This window comes from Trichomonascus vanleenenianus, assembly GCF_965637985.1.
Source record: "Trichomonascus vanleenenianus strain CLIB 3782 genome assembly, contig: TRVA0_011S, whole genome shotgun sequence".
In the NCBI taxonomy this organism is placed as follows: domain Eukaryota; kingdom Fungi; phylum Ascomycota; class Dipodascomycetes; order Dipodascales; family Trichomonascaceae; genus Blastobotrys; species Blastobotrys vanleenenianus.
The window spans coordinates 319,611-337,905 of NW_027481876.1; the positions used below are offsets into that span (position 1 = coordinate 319,611).

The 18,295-nt window shown below is 49.6% G+C and overlaps 6 protein-coding genes and 1 non-coding gene across 7 annotated transcripts; 5 read left to right on the forward strand and 2 right to left on the reverse strand.

Annotated features, from left to right (window-relative positions):
* Positions 1 to 1,784: 1,784 nt before the first annotated feature.
* On the forward strand, positions 1,785 to 2,669 carry STD1 (Std1p; the record flags this gene model as incomplete). The annotated part of the gene is made up of 1 exon (XM_076683930.1): positions 1,785 to 2,669. The coding sequence occupies one exon, from the start codon at positions 1,785 to 1,787 to the stop codon at positions 2,667 to 2,669; it is 885 nt and encodes a 294-aa protein (XP_076541977.1).
* Positions 2,670 to 4,107: 1,438 nt separating this feature from the next.
* On the forward strand, positions 4,108 to 5,685 carry DBP5 (ATP-dependent RNA helicase DBP5; the record flags this gene model as incomplete). Its single annotated transcript, XM_076683931.1, has 1 exon — positions 4,108 to 5,685. One exon carries the CDS (start codon positions 4,108 to 4,110, stop codon positions 5,683 to 5,685), a length of 1,578 nt encoding a protein of 525 aa, XP_076541978.1.
* A 626-nt stretch (positions 5,686 to 6,311) lies between these two features.
* On the reverse strand, positions 6,312 to 7,232 carry TRVA0_011S03400 (uncharacterized protein; the record flags this gene model as incomplete). Its single annotated transcript, XM_076683932.1, has 1 exon — positions 6,312 to 7,232. One exon carries the CDS (start codon positions 7,230 to 7,232, stop codon positions 6,312 to 6,314), a length of 921 nt encoding a protein of 306 aa, XP_076541979.1.
* Positions 7,233 to 8,652: 1,420 nt separating this feature from the next.
* FRS2 (phenylalanine--tRNA ligase subunit alpha) lies at positions 8,653 to 10,140 on the forward strand (the record flags this gene model as incomplete). The annotated part of the gene is made up of 1 exon (XM_076683933.1): positions 8,653 to 10,140. One exon carries the CDS (start codon positions 8,653 to 8,655, stop codon positions 10,138 to 10,140), a length of 1,488 nt encoding a protein of 495 aa, XP_076541980.1.
* A 1,231-nt stretch (positions 10,141 to 11,371) lies between these two features.
* On the forward strand, positions 11,372 to 11,596 carry PMP3 (YqaE/Pmp3 family membrane protein; the record flags this gene model as incomplete). Its single annotated transcript, XM_076683934.1, has 2 exons — positions 11,372 to 11,411; positions 11,463 to 11,596. 2 exons carry the CDS (start codon positions 11,372 to 11,374, stop codon positions 11,594 to 11,596), a joined length of 174 nt encoding a protein of 57 aa, XP_076541981.1.
* Positions 11,597 to 12,265: 669 nt separating this feature from the next.
* On the forward strand, positions 12,266 to 13,495 carry GPA1 (guanine nucleotide-binding protein subunit alpha; the record flags this gene model as incomplete). The annotated part of the gene is made up of 1 exon (XM_076683935.1): positions 12,266 to 13,495. The coding sequence occupies one exon, from the start codon at positions 12,266 to 12,268 to the stop codon at positions 13,493 to 13,495; it is 1,230 nt and encodes a 409-aa protein (XP_076541982.1).
* A 4,275-nt stretch (positions 13,496 to 17,770) lies between these two features.
* Positions 17,771 to 17,856, reverse strand: tRNA-Asp(GTC). Its single transcript is given in 2 exon segments — positions 17,771 to 17,806; positions 17,819 to 17,856. It is a non-coding gene; the product is annotated as a tRNA-Asp (tRNA).
* Between the last annotated feature and the right edge of the window lie 439 nt (positions 17,857 to 18,295).

Here is an 18,295-nt window from a genome sequence, read left to right on the forward strand (position 1 = left end):
CTACGGGAGCTCGAGGGCTGGCCCTCGAAATAAGAAGAGCTATTGTTAGTTGAGATTGGTTTCCTACGCGAAGCGGAGCCACGGGAGCTCGAGGGCTGGTCCTCGAAATAAGAAGAGCTATTGTTAGTTGAGACTGGTTTCCTGCGCGAAGCGGAGCCACGGGAGCTCGAGGGCTGGCCCTCGAATAGCTCACCATTGCAAAGCGAGGGCCTAAAATGATACGAAATCTTTGTAATACGAATGCCAAGCGGTAGCAAAGGTTGGCGTAGCAACCGACCAAACGGGCTATAACAAGAGCCGCGTGCGGCAATTTTAGCGATGTGGTTGGGAGGAAAAGCGCGCGGCGGCCCGGGACCGGCGAGCGGGAGATTATCGTCTCCGCAAAGCGCCGACCGCAGATATCGTGCTTGGCAAAAAAGGTCCCAAAATGACATTCACCGAATGATTGCTTTGGAGGGGGTATCGGGATTGTCGAAAATCGTTAAGGATTAGCCGGGAGAAGAATAAAGCGAAGGATGAGTGGAAAAAGGCGGGGTTGTCGCGGACCCTGTAGCGGTGATACAAGATGGGGGTTAACCGGAGGGGGGAGGAGACCGGCTAGAGAAGCCCCAGGTAAGCGGCATTCCCATATCATCACGATCTTGCCGCGACGCATGAAAGATGCATGGGCTCCACAGTTTTACCCCACGATACAGGGCTCTCACATGGAATCTCTTGGTCATGCATAGAGGAATTCATTCCCCCCTGTGAGGGCCATCGCCTTAGGCCGTGCACCCCCGCCTCAGGCGGCGGCGTAAGGCGTACGGCTAATTCTTAGTCCATAAACCCCCATGGCGTCGTGTGGAGAAAGAAAGGTCCTCTATGACTGATAGGCCAGGATAAGTTCCTAGCAGGGTATTCCCTGGAGAAACAACCGAAGGTTCTATTGGCGGGCGAGAGGAGTGAGAATCTCTAACCGGCGGGTGTTTCGCCCGAAGGTCTCTAGCCGGAGGGTTTAATTAGCCCCTAGTAATGGGGTACGGAGTGATGGAGGGAGGGGGCGAGCGGCGGAACCCACCGAAAAGTGTACAGTTGGCCCATATGAAAAGGGCTTATCGGAGCAGGGCTCCCATTATGCATTCTCTCGTTCCGACATGCGCCTTAGGGAAATCACAAGGGCTCTCCGCCGCCTTAGTGGAGCGTAGCAATGCCGAGCTCTTTTTTTTACCAAGCCATCGTTACGACATTGGCATTTGTAAAAATGGTCCGATGAGCAATGAGAAAAGAATGCCGGGTTTAAGCGCAATCCTGGGCGGCTTAAAAGTTACCTTTTTTGTTTTTTTTTTCCGCTCGCCCTCTCTGCCTGGGGCTTCCCTTTCCGGAGCCGGGAACCGTCGCGCGCGCGCTGATTGGGACCACTCCGCACCCGGCGCGCGGGCGTGACTCGGGGAGAAAAAGCAAACTCCGCCGAGGGTTTTTCCATTTTTCCTCCGGGCTCCCCCACAAAAGGTACGACATGGCACCTCGGGGCAGGGGGGAAGATGATATTTAAGGACCTGAACATCCCCCCATGTTGCAATGCTTTACTTAACGAATTTATTTTCATTTATCATCTGTTAGACGACTTTGTTATTTGTTCTGAACGACTTGGTTTGCTTGGTTATCTTGATCTTCAACAACTTGATCTTGATTGAACAACCTTATCTTGAGTTTCTTCAAACGACAATTATCATATTATTGGATACTAGTGGTCCATTTTGTATACTACGAATCTGCATATTAACCAGGTTTTTTTTTCGTGAAAAATGCTGGCTACTGCTGTGATTACTAAGACTGTCGACTTTGACAAGTCTCCACCAAGCAGCTTCGTGCTGCCCAAGAAGAGCAATCGGCTCTTTTTGCCGCTGAGAGCTGTCGTGCCTACTGATTTCTCCGATATGTACGCGCCGGAGATCTTGGCGAGCCGAGAGAACCTCAACGGCTTTGGCCGCCCCAAGTTCACGTCGCGTCAGCTCGTCGACTGGAGCCTCAACGACCTGCGGTCGCTGCTCATTGTTGATTCGGTGAGCCCACAATGGCACGGTGTGATCCCCCGCATCGTCGAGCAGGGCTACCGCATCATTGTGCTGCCCCTCGACGCCTCGGACGACCGCATCATTGATACTCTTGTGTCTTCGGACCTTTATAAGGAGCATAACTTTGACCCGGCGTTCCTCTACCAGACGGCTCGCTACACCATTGAGGCTGCTCGTCAACGATACGCGTTTGAGAACGGCAGCCATGGTGGTGCTCTGACCAAGCCCCAGTGGCGAAACGTGATTGAGAACTACCTGCTCAATCTCGGATGTGAGGCCCAGTGCCGTCTTGACTACAAGAAGGCCTGCTCCATGCTCAAGAAGCAGCGTCAGCAGGAGCTTGCTGCTCTCTCTTCGAGTCCTTCTGCATCTGTGGCTCCAAAGCCCATCAAGATGGCATCCAACTCGCTGCTCAAGAAGGCCATTGTCACTTCGGCATCTACCTCGCCAGACTTCCCGTCCTACCTGCGCAACAAGATGATGCCTGGCTCTGCACCGGTGGCCCCAAAGGTGTCCCTTTCGCGACAGGACAAGCAGCAGGTGTGGACGCAGGTGCAATCGCGCCTCTACGCACGACTCGGTCTCGACTGGGAGACTGATGACTTTTCTGCCTAAGTCACCCTTCCCTTTTGCATTATGATTACTTTACGACTTATGACCGTCCCCTTCCATTATTTATTTTACGATTTATTTATCCATCATCATGCGCTGTATTATTAACTGTATATTAGCCAATGCTATTTATTCTACACTACTATCACTACTACTATCAATACTGCTATCAATATTACTATCAGTACTATTATAATAGGTTGTTATTATCAATACTTCTATCAATACTACACCAATAAGTTACTAAAGTGTACTTCCAATAACTACCAATACTACTTCCAATAATGCCGACTACTACCAATACTAGTACTAATATCAATACTAGTATCACTATATTTGTAATTGCTCGTTTCCTTGGCTCCTCATGATCATGAAATGTCACAATCCGGCGATGAGCTCCCCCGCGGGCTTTGAGTCTCACATGCCCACGAAATTTTCGCCGGATGTAACACTAAGGTGGGGGCGGCGGCGGGGCCGGAAGTAACATTCCTCTATTCTGCCGTGTCTTTCCGATTTTTCCTATTCTTCCTGAGCCGCACAGAGCCGCAGGGGCTGTTCGGCCCCGAGACCGTTGCTGGGGCACCACGCCGTCCGTAACTCCGCCGCCCGGAGTAGGGCCGAGGGCCGTGGCACTGCCGGTTTTTTTTTCTTTACATATTCGTGTGTCGGCATCGCCTACCGATGACTCGTGGGAGACTCAAGCCGAGGATACTCCATACCCGTAACAGGCAGCGGCTTAACCATAAGCGGTCGGCTATCGATAACCCCACCGGCAGTTGACTTGCGGCTGTCGAGTCTTTCTTTGATACACAAATAGAATACTCAAACAATTAATAATTCGACGTATAGAAGGTCGGTTTATATGCGAGAGATATATTATTGTACGTCCTAATAAGACAGATGGATCGCTTCGCGCGAATGTATACAGCCTCACGAGCCGCATGCAGATCGCCTCTAGTACTGCATTGTACACCTATATTTACACTAAGTAAATTCAAGAACACAGATCTCGACCCCATTTCAAGAGCTGAGTAAACGAGCCCCTATAAATGAGCCCCAAGAACTGCCCTGTTCTGTAATATTACTACCCTGTAGCGAAAGGTTTTACTACCCTGTAACGAAAGGTTTTGCCGCGAAGAATTGGTCCCCAAAAGAACTTACCCGGATAATTGACCTGGGGGCCAGCCCCCAGACCCCCGTAGCTCCGCTTCGCGGAGGCATTGTAGATGAGGTAACATTGAGGCACCAAAGGATGAATGAATGCCCAGCCAAGTCCAAATGACAAAACGCCAGGCTATCGAAGAGATTAATAGGTAGATAGTTCAGCACTTGGACACTGGTGTGTGTCACGTGACTTATGCCGCACCATTACCCAAGGCTGTGATGTTTTTGAAAAATCAACACCAGCGACACCCATCACTATACAGTCGAAGAATAAATAATGGACCTGGCCAGCAGATTCAATCCACGACCAAAGAGCGAGGAGCTCAAGGACCATTCCGCAGCCTACGAGCAGCCTGAGGAGGCTCTGGCAAACCTCAAAATTGGTGACGAGTCCAAGGAAGCATCCCCAAGTGACGATAAGAATGAGGAACCTGCCAAGGAAGACGAAGTAAAGGAGGAACCTAAGAAGGAAGAAGAACCCAAGAAGGAAGAAGAATCCAAGAAGGAAGAAGAGAAGGAGAAACCCAAGGAAGGCGAAAAAACAGACAAAGAAGAGAAGAAAGAAGGAGAGAAGGAGAAGCAAGAAGAGCCTCAGTCGGGTCTGATCCAAAGCTCATACGAGGTCCACGTCAAACTGGCCGATCTACAGGCCGATCCACACTCGCCCCTCTACTCTGTCAAGACCTTTGAAGAACTGGGCCTCAGCGATGAACTTCTCAAAGGCCTGTACTCCATGAAGTTCTCTAAACCCTCAAAAATTCAAGAAAAGGCCCTGCCGCTTCTGCTCAACAACCCTCCAAAGAACATGATCGGCCAATCCCAGTCTGGTACCGGTAAATCCGCCGCGTTCGTGCTGAACATGCTGTCGCGAGTCGACCCGACCGTGAACAAGCCGCAGGCGCTGTGCCTCTCCCCGGCTCGGGAGCTGGCACGACAGATTATGGACGTTGTTCGAGAAATGGGCAAGTTCACCAACGTCACGACGGCATTCGCCATCCCCGACTCGTCGCGGAAGAAGGAGCGTGTCAATGCGCAGGTCGTTGTGGGCACCCCCGGTACCGTCATGGACCTGCTGCGAAAGAAGCTCATTGATGTGTCTCAGCTCAAGGTGTTTGTGCTGGACGAGGCCGACAACATGCTGGACCAGCAGGGTCTCGGCGACCAGTGCTCGCGGGTCAAGAAGTTCCTGCCCAAGGATGTCCAGCTCGTGCTGTTCTCCGCCACCTTCTCGGACGAGGTGTACGACTACGCGCTCCAGTTTGTCCCCAAGGCGAACGAGATCCGGCTCAAGGCCGAAGAACTAAACGTGTCGGCCATCAAACAGCTCTACATGGACTGCAACAGCGAGCAGCACAAGTTTGAGGTCCTGACCGAGCTCTACTCGCTGCTGACCATTGGTTCTTCCATTATCTTCGTGCAGAAGAGGGCCACCGCCAACGAGCTGTACAAGCGGATGCGGGCCAGCGGCCACGAGGTAGTCATTCTGCACGGTGAACTCACCCACGAGGACCGTGACAAGGTCATTGACGACTTCCGAGAGGGCAAGTCCAAGGTGCTCATCACCACCAACGTGCTGTCCCGAGGCATTGATATCCCCAGCGTGTCCATGGTGGTCAACTACGATCTTCCGGTGGACGGCAACGGCAACCCAGACCCAGCCACCTACCTGCACCGAATTGGCCGAACTGGTCGATTTGGCCGAGTGGGCGTCTCGGTCTCGTTTGTCCACGACAAGCACACGTTCAACGTGCTGCGAAGCATTCTCGACTACTTTAACAAGGGCATTGAGATCGAGCGGGTGCCCACTGACGACTGGGAGGAGGTAGAGAAGATTATCAAGAAGGTCATCAAATAATTCACACATTGTTATACCAATAAATAATATACTAATCCCCGCCAATTCACTACGCTTAAGGCACTGAGAGTGGATATTCGAGGGCCAGCCCTCGAGCTCCCGTAGTTGGGGGCTCTGCCCCCAAACCCCCGTCAGCCATAACTCCACTAGAGGTAGAGAAGATCATCAAGAAGGTCATCAAATAATTCACTAAACGAATAAATAATATAATAATGATTTCTAATACATGGCCATCCAGTCGTCTTCTGAATCTCCATACACATCTAGAGATCCCATTAAATGGATCATGTCCTATGAATCGATCCAGTCATTCCACTAATGAATCAATGAACTAATCCATTCATCTTCATTAATGAATCGATCCACTCTCCACTCGTGAATCCAATAAATCGATCTAACAAATCATAATGAATCCAATGAATCAATCTAATAATTCACTAATGAATCCAATGAATCGATTCAACAATTTTCACTAATGATCCGGTCAGTAAAACACTAATGACTGAACCATTCCAATCACCTTCACTAATGAATCCAATGAACTCATCCAATCATCTTCACTAATGAATTAGTCCACTGAATCCGAACCAACGAACCCAATTAATCGCTGTGGTGTGTATAAATAGTTAGTCGTCATCACTGGCCTCGTCGCCACTTAAACTCGACCGGGGCACCGGATACCCGGCAATCGTCTTGCCCCCAGTCGCAGGGTGCGGAGCAGCCATAATCGTCTTGCCAGAAGTCCGTCGCCGCTGCTGAGGTGGCCCAGTGTACCGCGCCGTCGTAAGCAACAGCTCGCTCGGCGTAGGCGACAGATCCCTCTGGATAACCTGGTCCAGCGCCTGTTCCTTCCGCGTCCATTCCGTCTTCCTTCTTCTACGCAAGCTCTGCAGCTCTTCGCTCAATTCACCTCGCATCTCGAGCGCCCACACCAGCCGGCGCTTGAGCGAATTGTACACCTCATGCGCGTCATAAAAGTCTCCGCCATCTATCAGCTCGTCGTACTCGTCTTCGTGTTGGTCCTGTGCCTTGTACCGTGCCACACTGCCGCCGCCATCTATCCGCGTTGCAACGCTCGACGGGCGCTTATCCTCCTCCATAATGTACGGCCTCAGCGCCTCCGTCTCGTGAACCGTCCGCATATGCTTCGCCAGCGCGTCCGACCGCGTGAAGTTCCGGTCGCACTCGGGTACGGTGCAGTAGAACGGCTTCTCGCCCGTGTGCGACCGCATGTGCGACACCAGCGCAAACCGCGACGGCTGGACAATGCCCTTGCGCGGACAGTCCTCCCACTCGCAGTAGTACTTCGACTTGCGCGTACCGAAGTGGTCGTCCTGGAGATGGTTCACGAACGTCACCAGGTCTGGCTGCAGCTTGTGGCACCCGTCCCACCGGCACACCAGCGTGCGTGGGTGTCCGACTTCGTCGCTCGAATCGTCCGACCCTGGCGCACTACCGTACGAGTCGCTGCTGATCGGGCTCGACGCAGGCTTCTCGGCCACTTCCTTCTTCACGGGACTCGACGGAACGTCCGAACTGTACTCCATCCTTATGTCGTGTTGTCGCCGGTTTGGTGATGTGTGGTGAAATTTCTTAAGTTTGCCCCGATCCGATCTCCCTCATACTCTCAGCCTTTCCTGGGGCCAGCCCCAGACCCCGTAGCGACGCTTCGCGTCGGTTTATGCTATCCATACCCTAGTCAATTGGTGAGTGCCTGTTGCTGAGCCCACTTAATGCTTTGGACTGAAGTAAATCGAGTTTATATTGATTGGATTCTACTTGTGTGCTGCATGTAGTCGATAGAATAGCTAATTGGTCGGTAATAAGAACATATATCCAGTAATACTAACAACAATCTGGCAAGACTGTAGATTATTGGTTTATGTGAGCATTGTCAGCTTTCGCGGGGAATTATTCACATTCAACTTGGTTTGCCTTGGAGTACCGGTACCAAACCACGGTACTGCAGTATTCTACCGGGTAATACCTACCACGATACCAGGTATTCAATAGCATTGCTACCTTTATTAATATTGTAACGTGTAATTTGATAGAGAGCCAATATCAGGGCATAAAAGTGTAATATGCGATGCACATAGCGTCAGAGCTGCCCGAGGGGATAGAGTCACAACGGCACGCACCAGTCACTATGTTCAAGAGACATTAGTTCCATTCAAGATGTGCATATGGGAAGGAGAATATTATACTAGCGTATGATTATTTAGTAGGTGTTATAAATCCTGGTAATAAGGAAGTGTTGGGTTCATATCATACACGGTGCAATGGATCAGTTACCGGTAGTAGCTCTTGCGTTCTCGTTACTGATACATGTGTACTAAGAATACCTGAATGAATTATCGTCAAAAGCTTACCCACAACTGAGATAGAAATGAATAGAAGGCTGATATTGAGACTAGTAGTTGTCAGTTTGGACATCTCTGTAGAATTGGCGTCTGGACATCATTATTTTGTTCCCTCATACAACCAGGCGCAGATAAGAATCCCGAATAGTACAGTAGTAGTACCGACAGGACGGTACCAACAGAGCTGTTTTCAGCGAAAATATCATATATTTGTTACTACCTGGTATTGAGGCTCTGCCTATTATCACTTTACAACCATCCGTCCGCGAAGCGGAGCTACGGGGGGGTTGGGGGGCTGGCCCCCCAAATATGCATTGGTAGTAGCTGGCTCTCCGCATCAAGTTCTGATTGCTCCAAGGAAAATGTATTCTACCTGTGCTAATTCTTTGTACCGGTACTATAACATATGGTAGACAGCTCAATGACCACGGTACTGTACTTTAAGAAGGCCAGTTGGTAACCGACCATGGAAGTTCAGTACGCGGTGTGAAATGTGGAATGGGGTGGGGCGCGCGAAAGTCCCAACGAACCCCGAGGGCCGAAGACGGGGGAGGAAGTGAAGGTGGATGACTGAAAATTTCACCCCAGCGCCAAATAGACGAAGATGTCGGAGCTTCAGCTGACAATTCTGCGAAAACTGAATGAGACCCCGAACGGGGTGATTGCCGACTCGCGGGTGAGCTTCCCGGATGTCGAGGCGAAGCAGATCCAGGCGGCGGTGACGTCGCTGCAGTCGAAGAACATGGTGACGTTCAAGCCGCTGGAGATTGACCTGTGGGCGCTGACCGAGGAGGGCCTGGACATTGTCGAGCACGGGTCGCACGAGATGCGGCTGTACGACGAGGTGTGCAAGGCGCTGGAGGGCCTCAAGATCGCCGACGTGGCCAAGATCATGGGCCCGGCCGGCAAGGTGGGCCAGCAGCGAGCGTTCAAGAACGGCTGGGTCAAGAAGGACGGTGACAAGTTGGTCAAGGGCGTCGATGCGCAGCCGGCTGACAAGACAGCCGAGGACCTCAAGTTTGTGCACGCCAACGGTACGCTCGCCGACGCCAAGGAGCTCGCCGACCTCAAGAAGCGAAAGCTGGTGACCAAGACGCGACTCATCTCGTACGAGATCGCCAAGGGCCCCGAATTCGCGCTGGAGATCAAGAAGCTTGAGACGGACCTTACTATTGAGATGGTGCAGAGCGGCAGCTGGAAGTCGGCTGAGTTCAAGCCGTACAACTTCAACGCTGAGGGTGCCGTCGCATCGTCCGGTGCCCTGCACCCGCTCAACAAGGTGCGGGAGGAGTTCCGACAGATCTTCTTCTCCATGGGCTTCACCGAGATGCCTACTAACATGTACGTCGAGAGCGGTTTCTGGAACTTTGATACGCTCTTTGTGCCGCAGCAGCACCCGGCTCGAGACCTGCAGGACACGTTCTATATCAAGGACCCCGTCGAGGCGGACCGGCCAGAGGACGGGCAGCTGTGGGAAAATGTCAAGGGCGCTCACGAGGGCGGCAAGTACGGCTCCATTGGGTACCGGTACCCTTGGGCTGCTGCCGACGCTACCAAGCTGGTTCTGCGAACTCACACGACCTCTGTGTCGAGTGCGATGCTCTACGAGCTGGCCAAGGACCCGAAGCCAGCGCGGTACTTCTCCATTGACAAGGTATTCCGAAACGAGGCGGTGGATGCGACCCACTTGGCCGAGTTCCACCAGATTGAGGGTGTTGTCGCTGACTACAACCTGACGCTCGGCGACCTTATTGGGTTCATGCAGGAGTTCTTCTCCAGGATGGGTGTCACGAACCTGCGGTTCAAGCCGACTTACAACCCGTACACCGAGCCGTCGATGGAGATCTTCTCGTGGCACGAGGGTCTTGGTAAGTGGGTCGAGATTGGCAACTCGGGCATGTTCCGACCAGAGATGCTTGAGGGTCTTGGCCTGCCCAAGGACATGCGAGTGCACGGCTGGGGCCTGTCGCTGGAGCGGCCGACTATGATCAAGTACGGCATTTCGAATATTCGAGAGCTGCTTGGCCACAAGGTTTCGCTGGACTTTATTGAGAACAACCCGGCTGCTCGATTGGATGAGAAGTTGGTTTAATAGGTTTTAGAATAATGCATGAAACTTCTCCATACCATCAGATCTTCCGGTTCAATCGATTTACATTAACTATCGTTCGTGCATATTTCATGTTCACCATGTTCCCATGAGCTGCTCTAATGTACTTGGGGGCCAGCCCCCAAACCCCCGTAGCTCCGCTTCGCGGAGATCTTGTAACGATCAATGACCCTCTGCCCCAGTTTAGGATGGTCACCAATTTCATGCACATTTATTGTTCATGTTTAACCATATTCAACCATTGTTCATGTTCAACCAATTCCATATTCAACTCCAACTTTATGTTAACCGATATGCTTGTTTAGCCAATTCCATAAGCAACACCAATTACATGTTCAATTGACGTTCATATTCAGCGCTTCTATGTTCAACCAATAGTCAATATCCGTGTTAACTTCTTCGTTCTTGACTGTTCATGTTCAACCAATTTCATATTACCGGGTACATACCAGTAACTTCGCCCATTTTAACGCTTCATCATCATATTATCGATTGCCTCATTCATTTCTAACTAATCACGTTTAACAGCAACTGTTTGTTTTAACCGATTTCATATTAGCAACTCTTCATGTTTCACGTTATCAATGGCAACTGTTCATGTTCAACGTTCCTGTTAATGTCATGTACGGCTATGTCAGACGGCATAATGGTGAAACACGCGCGGCTATAATGCGTAAGCGACATCTCATCTATAGGACCAAATGTACGCGCATTATACGTTACACTTCAGCTCCATGAAGCAGAGCCGACACCGCATACGCAAGTCCAAAAAAACAATCTAAAAATCCGTTGAAACAGCAACCGTCTAGATCGTGTGTGTCCTGCCGCCTCTGCTATTTATGTACCAGCAAGAACCAGAGAGAGAAAATAGCGGGGTCTCGCTAAGCCCAAACCCAGCCACACCATTCAGCCAACCATCCGCAATTATTAGCAGCACTACACAACGCAACAACTGCGTATCGATTGCAGTGAGAGCAACTGCACGGGTCTGTACGCAGAGACCCGTATTCTACCATCGATCGTAATTGTCCGAAAGAGGAAGGCTCGTCGTGCGGCGTGGCCCCCCGGTATGGTGTGGATGGTTTTGGGCTGAGCCGCTTGCGCGGGCGGTATGTGCAACAAGGCTCCGCCGCCCCTTTTCCACGCGCGTGTATTATAAAAACCTCCTGTTCCCCTTTATCATTCATTCCTATTATTAACGATATAAGACACAATGGCTCTCGAGTGTTCCGATATCCTCAAGATCATCCTTGGTAGGTGGCTACTAAACCAATTGGAGCGTTACTAACTCTGTGCGATTGTAGCGATTATCTTCCCGCCCATTGGCGTCTTCCTTGAGCGAGGTTGTGGCGTCGACCTGTTGATTAATGTCCTGCTGTGTTGCCTGGGTTATATCCCTGGTATCATCCACGCGCTGTACATTATCTTAAAGTACTAATCTCCCGGTCCACTTCCCACTGGGGGGGGGGGGTTTGCAATTGTTTTGTTTTCTATCTCTTATGCTGCTGTATCGTACTAGTACTCTACTAATATTATCTCCTTATTTTTTGTTTTGTCGATTTCGGATCCTATCGGCCCCCCGCCAAGAGTGGTGAACTCGTTGCTTGCTCGGCTCTCTCGGCATGGCTACACTGTTCTGTAATGCCGCCTATCACCCAATTGCTTCCCGTTTACCCGTAGAGCATTCGTTTCATTCATTTCCAATGTACCTTTAATCGGCCATTCCCATATTCGCTTAATTATAATGAGCCCCTCAACAGTTGAGCGATAAATACTTGCAGGCTGGCCATGCATAATTGTTGGACAATTATCATGCAAGGTAATGTTTGCTGAATTATTCTGTTGCATACGGCTTGTGGTATTATCAGGGGGTGATGTCCTCATATCGATTTGAGGATCTCTGCGGGTTAAGCAGAGCAGCAGATGGTCTCCCTGGCCTTGAATTGCCCTCCGCAGGCTAGTTTCTGGGAATTGACCTCCGTAGGCTAGTTTTTGACACCCTGAATTAGCTTTGGACACCCTGAACTGAGTGTTGGACCCCCCGAATTGAGTAGTTTCGACAATGGGGTGTAGTTTCTCCAGTGAGCGGAAGCCAGAGTCGACGCCCATGCGGCACCAGCGGCGGTCGCCAGAGGCAAACGCACTGGCCAAGCGCAACGACGCAATAGAGATAGGCCTAGCCAACGCCCGGAAGAACGCTAATGCGTTCAAGATCCTTCTGCTAGGCGCAGGCGAGTCTGGCAAGTCTACCGTGCTCAAGCAGATGCGGCTCATCCACGGCCAAAAGTTCACCGAGCATGAGCGCGCCCAATACGCCAAAGTCATCTGGAGCGACACGGTTCTCTCCATCCAGACCCTCCTCAAGCAGGCTGGGACGCTGGGCATCCCGCTGGACTGCGCCGACCCGGGCTCAGACCTTCATCGGTACCGTGAGCTGCTTCTAGCGGTCGATCCAATGCAGGCATGGGACGAGGAGACCAACGACTATGTAATTGAGCACTCGAAGCGCTCCAAGAAAGTTGTCCACCAGCTTGACGGGGGTTATGTTAACGAAGATGCTGCAGATGACGAAAGAGGAGAACTCGGCCAATTGCTGGGTCAGGCGAGGCGCGAGGTGTCCAAAGCAGAGGTCGCCGAGGCAATTGCCGCCCTGTGGGCCCGGGACCGGGGCCTTCGTGCCGTGCTGGAGCGATCCAACGAGTTCCATCTCGAGGTCAATGCAACCCACTTCTTCAGTAACGTACACGCGTATGCTTCGGATGACTACAAAGCCACCGATACAGACATCCTCACGGGCCGCATCAAGACGACCGGTATCAGCGAGACCGTGTTCGATATCCAAGGCATGCGGTTCCGCATGTTCGACGTCGGAGGCCAGCGCAGTGAGCGCCGCAAGTGGATTCACTGTTTTGATAACGTGACCGCCGTACTGTTCGTAGCGGCCGCCAACGAATACGACGAGGTGCTGTTCGAGGACCGCTCGGTCAATCGCATGCTCGAGACTCTGCAGCTGTTCCAGTCGATATGCAACTCGCGGTGGTTCCAGGGGACGCCCATAATCCTCTTCCTTAACAAAATCGACGTGCTTGAACGCAAGCTGCTGCGGCCCGGCAGCCGTTTCACCGAGTACTTCCCGGACTACGACCGCGACCCCAAAGACTCGCGCCAGGTGCTGGCCTATCTCCGCGACCAATTCGTGCGTCTCAACCAGAACCCCCACCGCCAGGTCTACGTCCACTACACGTGTGCTACCGACACGGCTAGCATGATTTTTGTCATGCAGGCCGTCACCGACATGATCCTCGAGAAAAACATGACCATGACTGGTATTATCTAATTCCATTAATTGACCATCCTTAAAACACCTCCGGAGCCCATGCTGCTGCAATGTACTTGGGGGCCAGCCCCCAAACCCCCGTAGCGGAGACCCAAGGGGGTTTGGGGGGACTGGTCCCCCCATTTTTACTCTTCGAAGCTGTGTTATTTCAATCTTTTTCTTCCATAACTGATCCTTCCTTGCATGTGAGCCGTAAAAGGAGCGTATATTATACGGGGTCCCTGAGCTATGTACGCGCCCCGGATGTATCACTTTCGTACGATCTCTCTACCCCAGGAGTATCTAGCCGGTTTCGAGCATGTTTGAACCCTTCGGGCATTTTCGCCACCATCCCCTCCAGCTCCGTTACATGAATGAAGCCGAATATAGCATGTTTTTTTTGGCTTTCTGCGCAGGCGACCGTTAGGTCTGTGAGGGTGTGTCTATTGTGCCCTTGAAGGTGTGAAAAACCAAGAAGGGGTAAATTGTCGCAAAAAAAAAATTATCGGAAATATAAACCTCCGATTCTTTCCCTTTTTTTTTCACTCTCCATTAAAACTTACCCATCGTTTCTCCATTTTTTTTTATTATTTCTCCATTTTTTGGCTTATTTGCCCCACTGGAGAAGATTTTATTTATTACGTGAGCGATAAGAGATGAGCAGTAGAGACGACCAACTAGATCACTATACTGGGGACCAGTACAAGATGGCGAATAAACCATACTTCCCCGGGTACTGTTCGCCCACAAACTCATATGCGGATTCTCATCCATCGACAGCCTCCAACTCGGCTGTGCTATCAACAGTGTCGTCTAGTACGTCGATATCATCAACCAACCAACAGCCATCAGGGATGCCGTTCAACATACTCGCTGAAGCGGCCAGGAGGGCAGAGATGAGCCGGCTCATAGGCGACTTCAAGGAGCTCTAAAAAGCCAACCCCTTACTAATCCCCCCTAATCCCTAACGACTCATTCACGAGTGATGATATTTATTAATTAATTTCTCTCTATTTATTTTGCTATAATCTCTCTTGTCAATATAAAACTATGTCCTTGAACTATCACATGTATTACAAATTCTCATAGCCCACCCCGTAAATACCGCATCTCATCGTGAACCCTGGCGCAGAGCTGGTTGGCTGGGCGAGGGGCCTCCACATGTTGAAGATCGCCGAACTCCGGGGCTTTCACATGCATGAGGCGGGACCACGGCTGCACCACCCAAAGAAAGACTGGGCAGCCTCAAAACCGGGTTTGTAGGCTCTGGTCGTTCTGGATAAAGGCCTGTAGCACTCTTAATTGGTATTCCAGCTGGGCCCACGACTCTTGCACCGTTTCCCGCGGCACTTTACCTTTGGACACGATGGAGAGATGCTTTTTCATGGACCTCCGGAACAGTACACATGTCTCGGCGACGCCCATGCGGCTCAGCGTAGCCTTTCTCGCAAGGAAGTAGTAGTAATTGTCGCGATCAACGACAACGTGGTGCCGGGCGTTTTCTCGCAATTGTGTCTCGCGATATTGGATTATTTCAGACAAATCCTTGTCCAGGGTTACAAAGGATCTATCAAACAAGATTTGGTAGAATATTTGGGTTAGCGTTTTCTCCAGTAGCATTGTTATACAAAAGGTTTAAATGGAACTGGCAGAGAGGATCCTTATATATATGCCCGTTCTAATTGTGACGTAAATATTTTTTTTTTCAATATTATTATATCCGTCTTCGTCGTTTGCTACTCATCTCTCGCCACTTGCGTCGGGATCGATGGGAGTTGAGATGCGAAACACAGATCCTCCGGCTTTTTCGATTTACTGTCTCATCTCTTCAGGAACACGGCCTGATGTGTGGGGTGACTCTACGTAATGTTGTATCCTGGCAGCCGCAAATGGCTAGGTTCAAACTGAATAATCACTTTGCTCTAATATGATGTTAGGCTTCAATGTATTTCAGGTGGTTGGGCTCCTACGTAATATGCAGGAGGTTTGTATGCAGTATGCATGACCGTTATGTACCATGCACCACAGTATGCGGCTGAGCGTACTATGTACGATGTAGAGGCATGTCCAATCTATAATAAACTCGGCGGTGTTCTCGGGCTCACTAGCCGTTTGATAGTAAGCTAGGCATTACGGTGTTGTTTGCCCTTTACAATGTTTAGTTGTAGGGTATTATCTATAAGTTCTCGGAGTATCAGGAGAACAATACCGTTACGTGTACTAGCCTTATGGAAATTAATCTATAGTTATCTCTCTGTTGTATTATGCAGGTTTTTCGCATGATATCACGGTATGAAAATTGGTACCGTAGTCCCAAGAGAGGTACCTAGCCAAGTAAAAAATAATCAAACTCAAAGTTCTTTAGTGGTTGATCCCCAGACTATTCCAAAAATAAACTCTCAATTGTTGAGAGAACAAATCTCCTTCTGTTCTCTCACTTGGTGAAGTTGATTTAGGTGGCATGGTTTACTAGTTCTTGATTAGTATTAACTCGCCAAGTGAGAGAACAGAAGGAGATCTGTTCTATCTGCAGCCGTCTAAGGCCTGAGATTATTGATCAAAGCTTTTTCAGCTAATCATTATTATAGTAATACATTTGCTTCTCAATCAAAAACGCGCCATTAACAGGCGACGTCATCCAATGCATTGATACTCACAAAATTTAAGGCCATTCATTCTGGCCACTCCTGTCTCATAACAGGACCACAACCGCTGCATCTCAACATCTATCGCGCCCAATAAACTGGAGTAGCTTCAAGAAGAACTTAATGCACGCACACGTTAGATATAACACTAATATTCAAAAGGGCGGGCCCCATTACCTACCTCCACAATTGCGGAGCGCAAACTTGTGGATGCACTGAGAAAGAAAATTGCAAATGCCATCCAATATGCGATAACTTAGTTGCTGGAATTAAACTCCGCCTAGGGCGGAAAATGAAAAATCCAAGTACATGAGGATTCAATATCAGTATATCAAATTCTCGAACAAAAAAGTAGAGGTAGCCGATTTGTCAGCGGTGCCATTTCAAATATGAAATTACTGGTCAATAGATTGCCATAAAAATAACACATTAAAACTTTCGCGAGGCCACAAGCTGTCATTGAAATACATATCATACAATCTTTCAAACAATAGCAAACTCAATTCCCTATCAATTAGATACTACTTCTGTACCACATTTGTACTGAGGGGGTCGGATACTCTCGAAGAGCAGGAAAAATTTTTAGAAATTGAATCTTCAACTACCGGTATATGAAATTGAGAATGGTTCATTAGTAATTCGCTTGCCAATAGGCGCCGATCCGCCTCTTTACGCATTAGTCCATTATTTTGAATCCTGCTTTATCGAGGGACGACATTTGATTAAGTGTGCTGCTTATTGGAGGCGGCGTACCGGGAAGGATGTAGTAGTGTTTCCAACATTGGGCAAAAAAACGGAACTTCAGGATAAACCGTGGTTAGTGAAGGAATGAAGACGTAGGCTCAGTACTGAACAATTGATACGCATCAATCACTTTGTCAGCTGTAGAGCTCACCAAAGGCTTCGTTTAGTGCAGTTCGTCGATGAAACCTGAAGATGATTAAGCAATTCACCCTTCGATTCAAAGATTGGAGGCATTCTGCCATTTTTAAATGGGCGCCTGGTAGAGTATCCGCGGCTATCAGCAGCTTTTTGGCTATCAGGACCCACCCCAGTCATGTCCTTCTACCTACAGAGCCGACAAGAGAGCCACAAGCAAAGGTCGCTTTTTCTTTAACCTTTTCGGACAGGGCGCATGCGTATTGAGGTAAAAATATCTCAATTCAAAGGGCGAAACACCACTGTTGGTGCCCGAGTCAATGCCTCTAGCAAAGCAGGTAGAAGAAAGATAAAAATGCAATGTTCCACAGATATTCAAGGTAGCTTATAATATAGGTTATTGAATCCATATTGACAAGGGCTAAACCGTGTAGCCTATACAGAGCTGGTATTTCAGAATACCTTTTACTACTACTGTGGTAATAGAGATGATTCGTTGGCTTCCTCAATCACCTCCTGATTAAACGTATGATCCTGCTTGATCCCAATTGAGTTAGTGCCCTGTAGTTCTCTCCAATTAATATATTAATTAGCGTTTGACCTATAGAGCTCTCATGGATCCCGGCCGATATCGATACATTATATATATATATATATATACAAGCCGCAACTCAAGCGGCGCGGCCAAGCGGCTGATGCCGCACGCGCCGCGGGCCGCACAAATTTGAAATCGCGCGCGCGCACGCGACCTAATTTTTACGCGCCAAAAAATCTCGGTAACGGGGAATTGAACCCCGGTCCCCCGCGTGCTGCGAAATCGCTGACAGGCGGAAATTCTAGCCACTAAACTATTACCGATTTTTCTTGAAAAACTTAAAATAGAGGTATTCAAAAGGTAATGTCAAAAATCACGTGATTTACACGTGACCAAAATTTCAATTTTTTATAATTTATTTGGAAAGCGTTTTTAGTGATACTGCTAACCTCTATTGGACGATGCTTTGTTTTTATATAGGTTGCGGTCCTCTTGGCTCAATCGCATACCCCTGGAGTCATAATTGAACAAGATGGATGGACCTGTTACCCATTGTAAGCTACGGGAATGAATGAATTCTTTACTTCAGCTACGTCGACGCATCAAGCGTTCCGCATGTAAGGCATGGAAAAGAACCTTTACCTCCGATGACAGAGGCCGGCACTACCGCGAGATTAACGGCAACACGCCGTACCTCCGCCCAAGTGCTAACCCGCTGTGGCCAACTTTGAAGTCTGCCCCTCGGCATATCCTGAGCAAGAT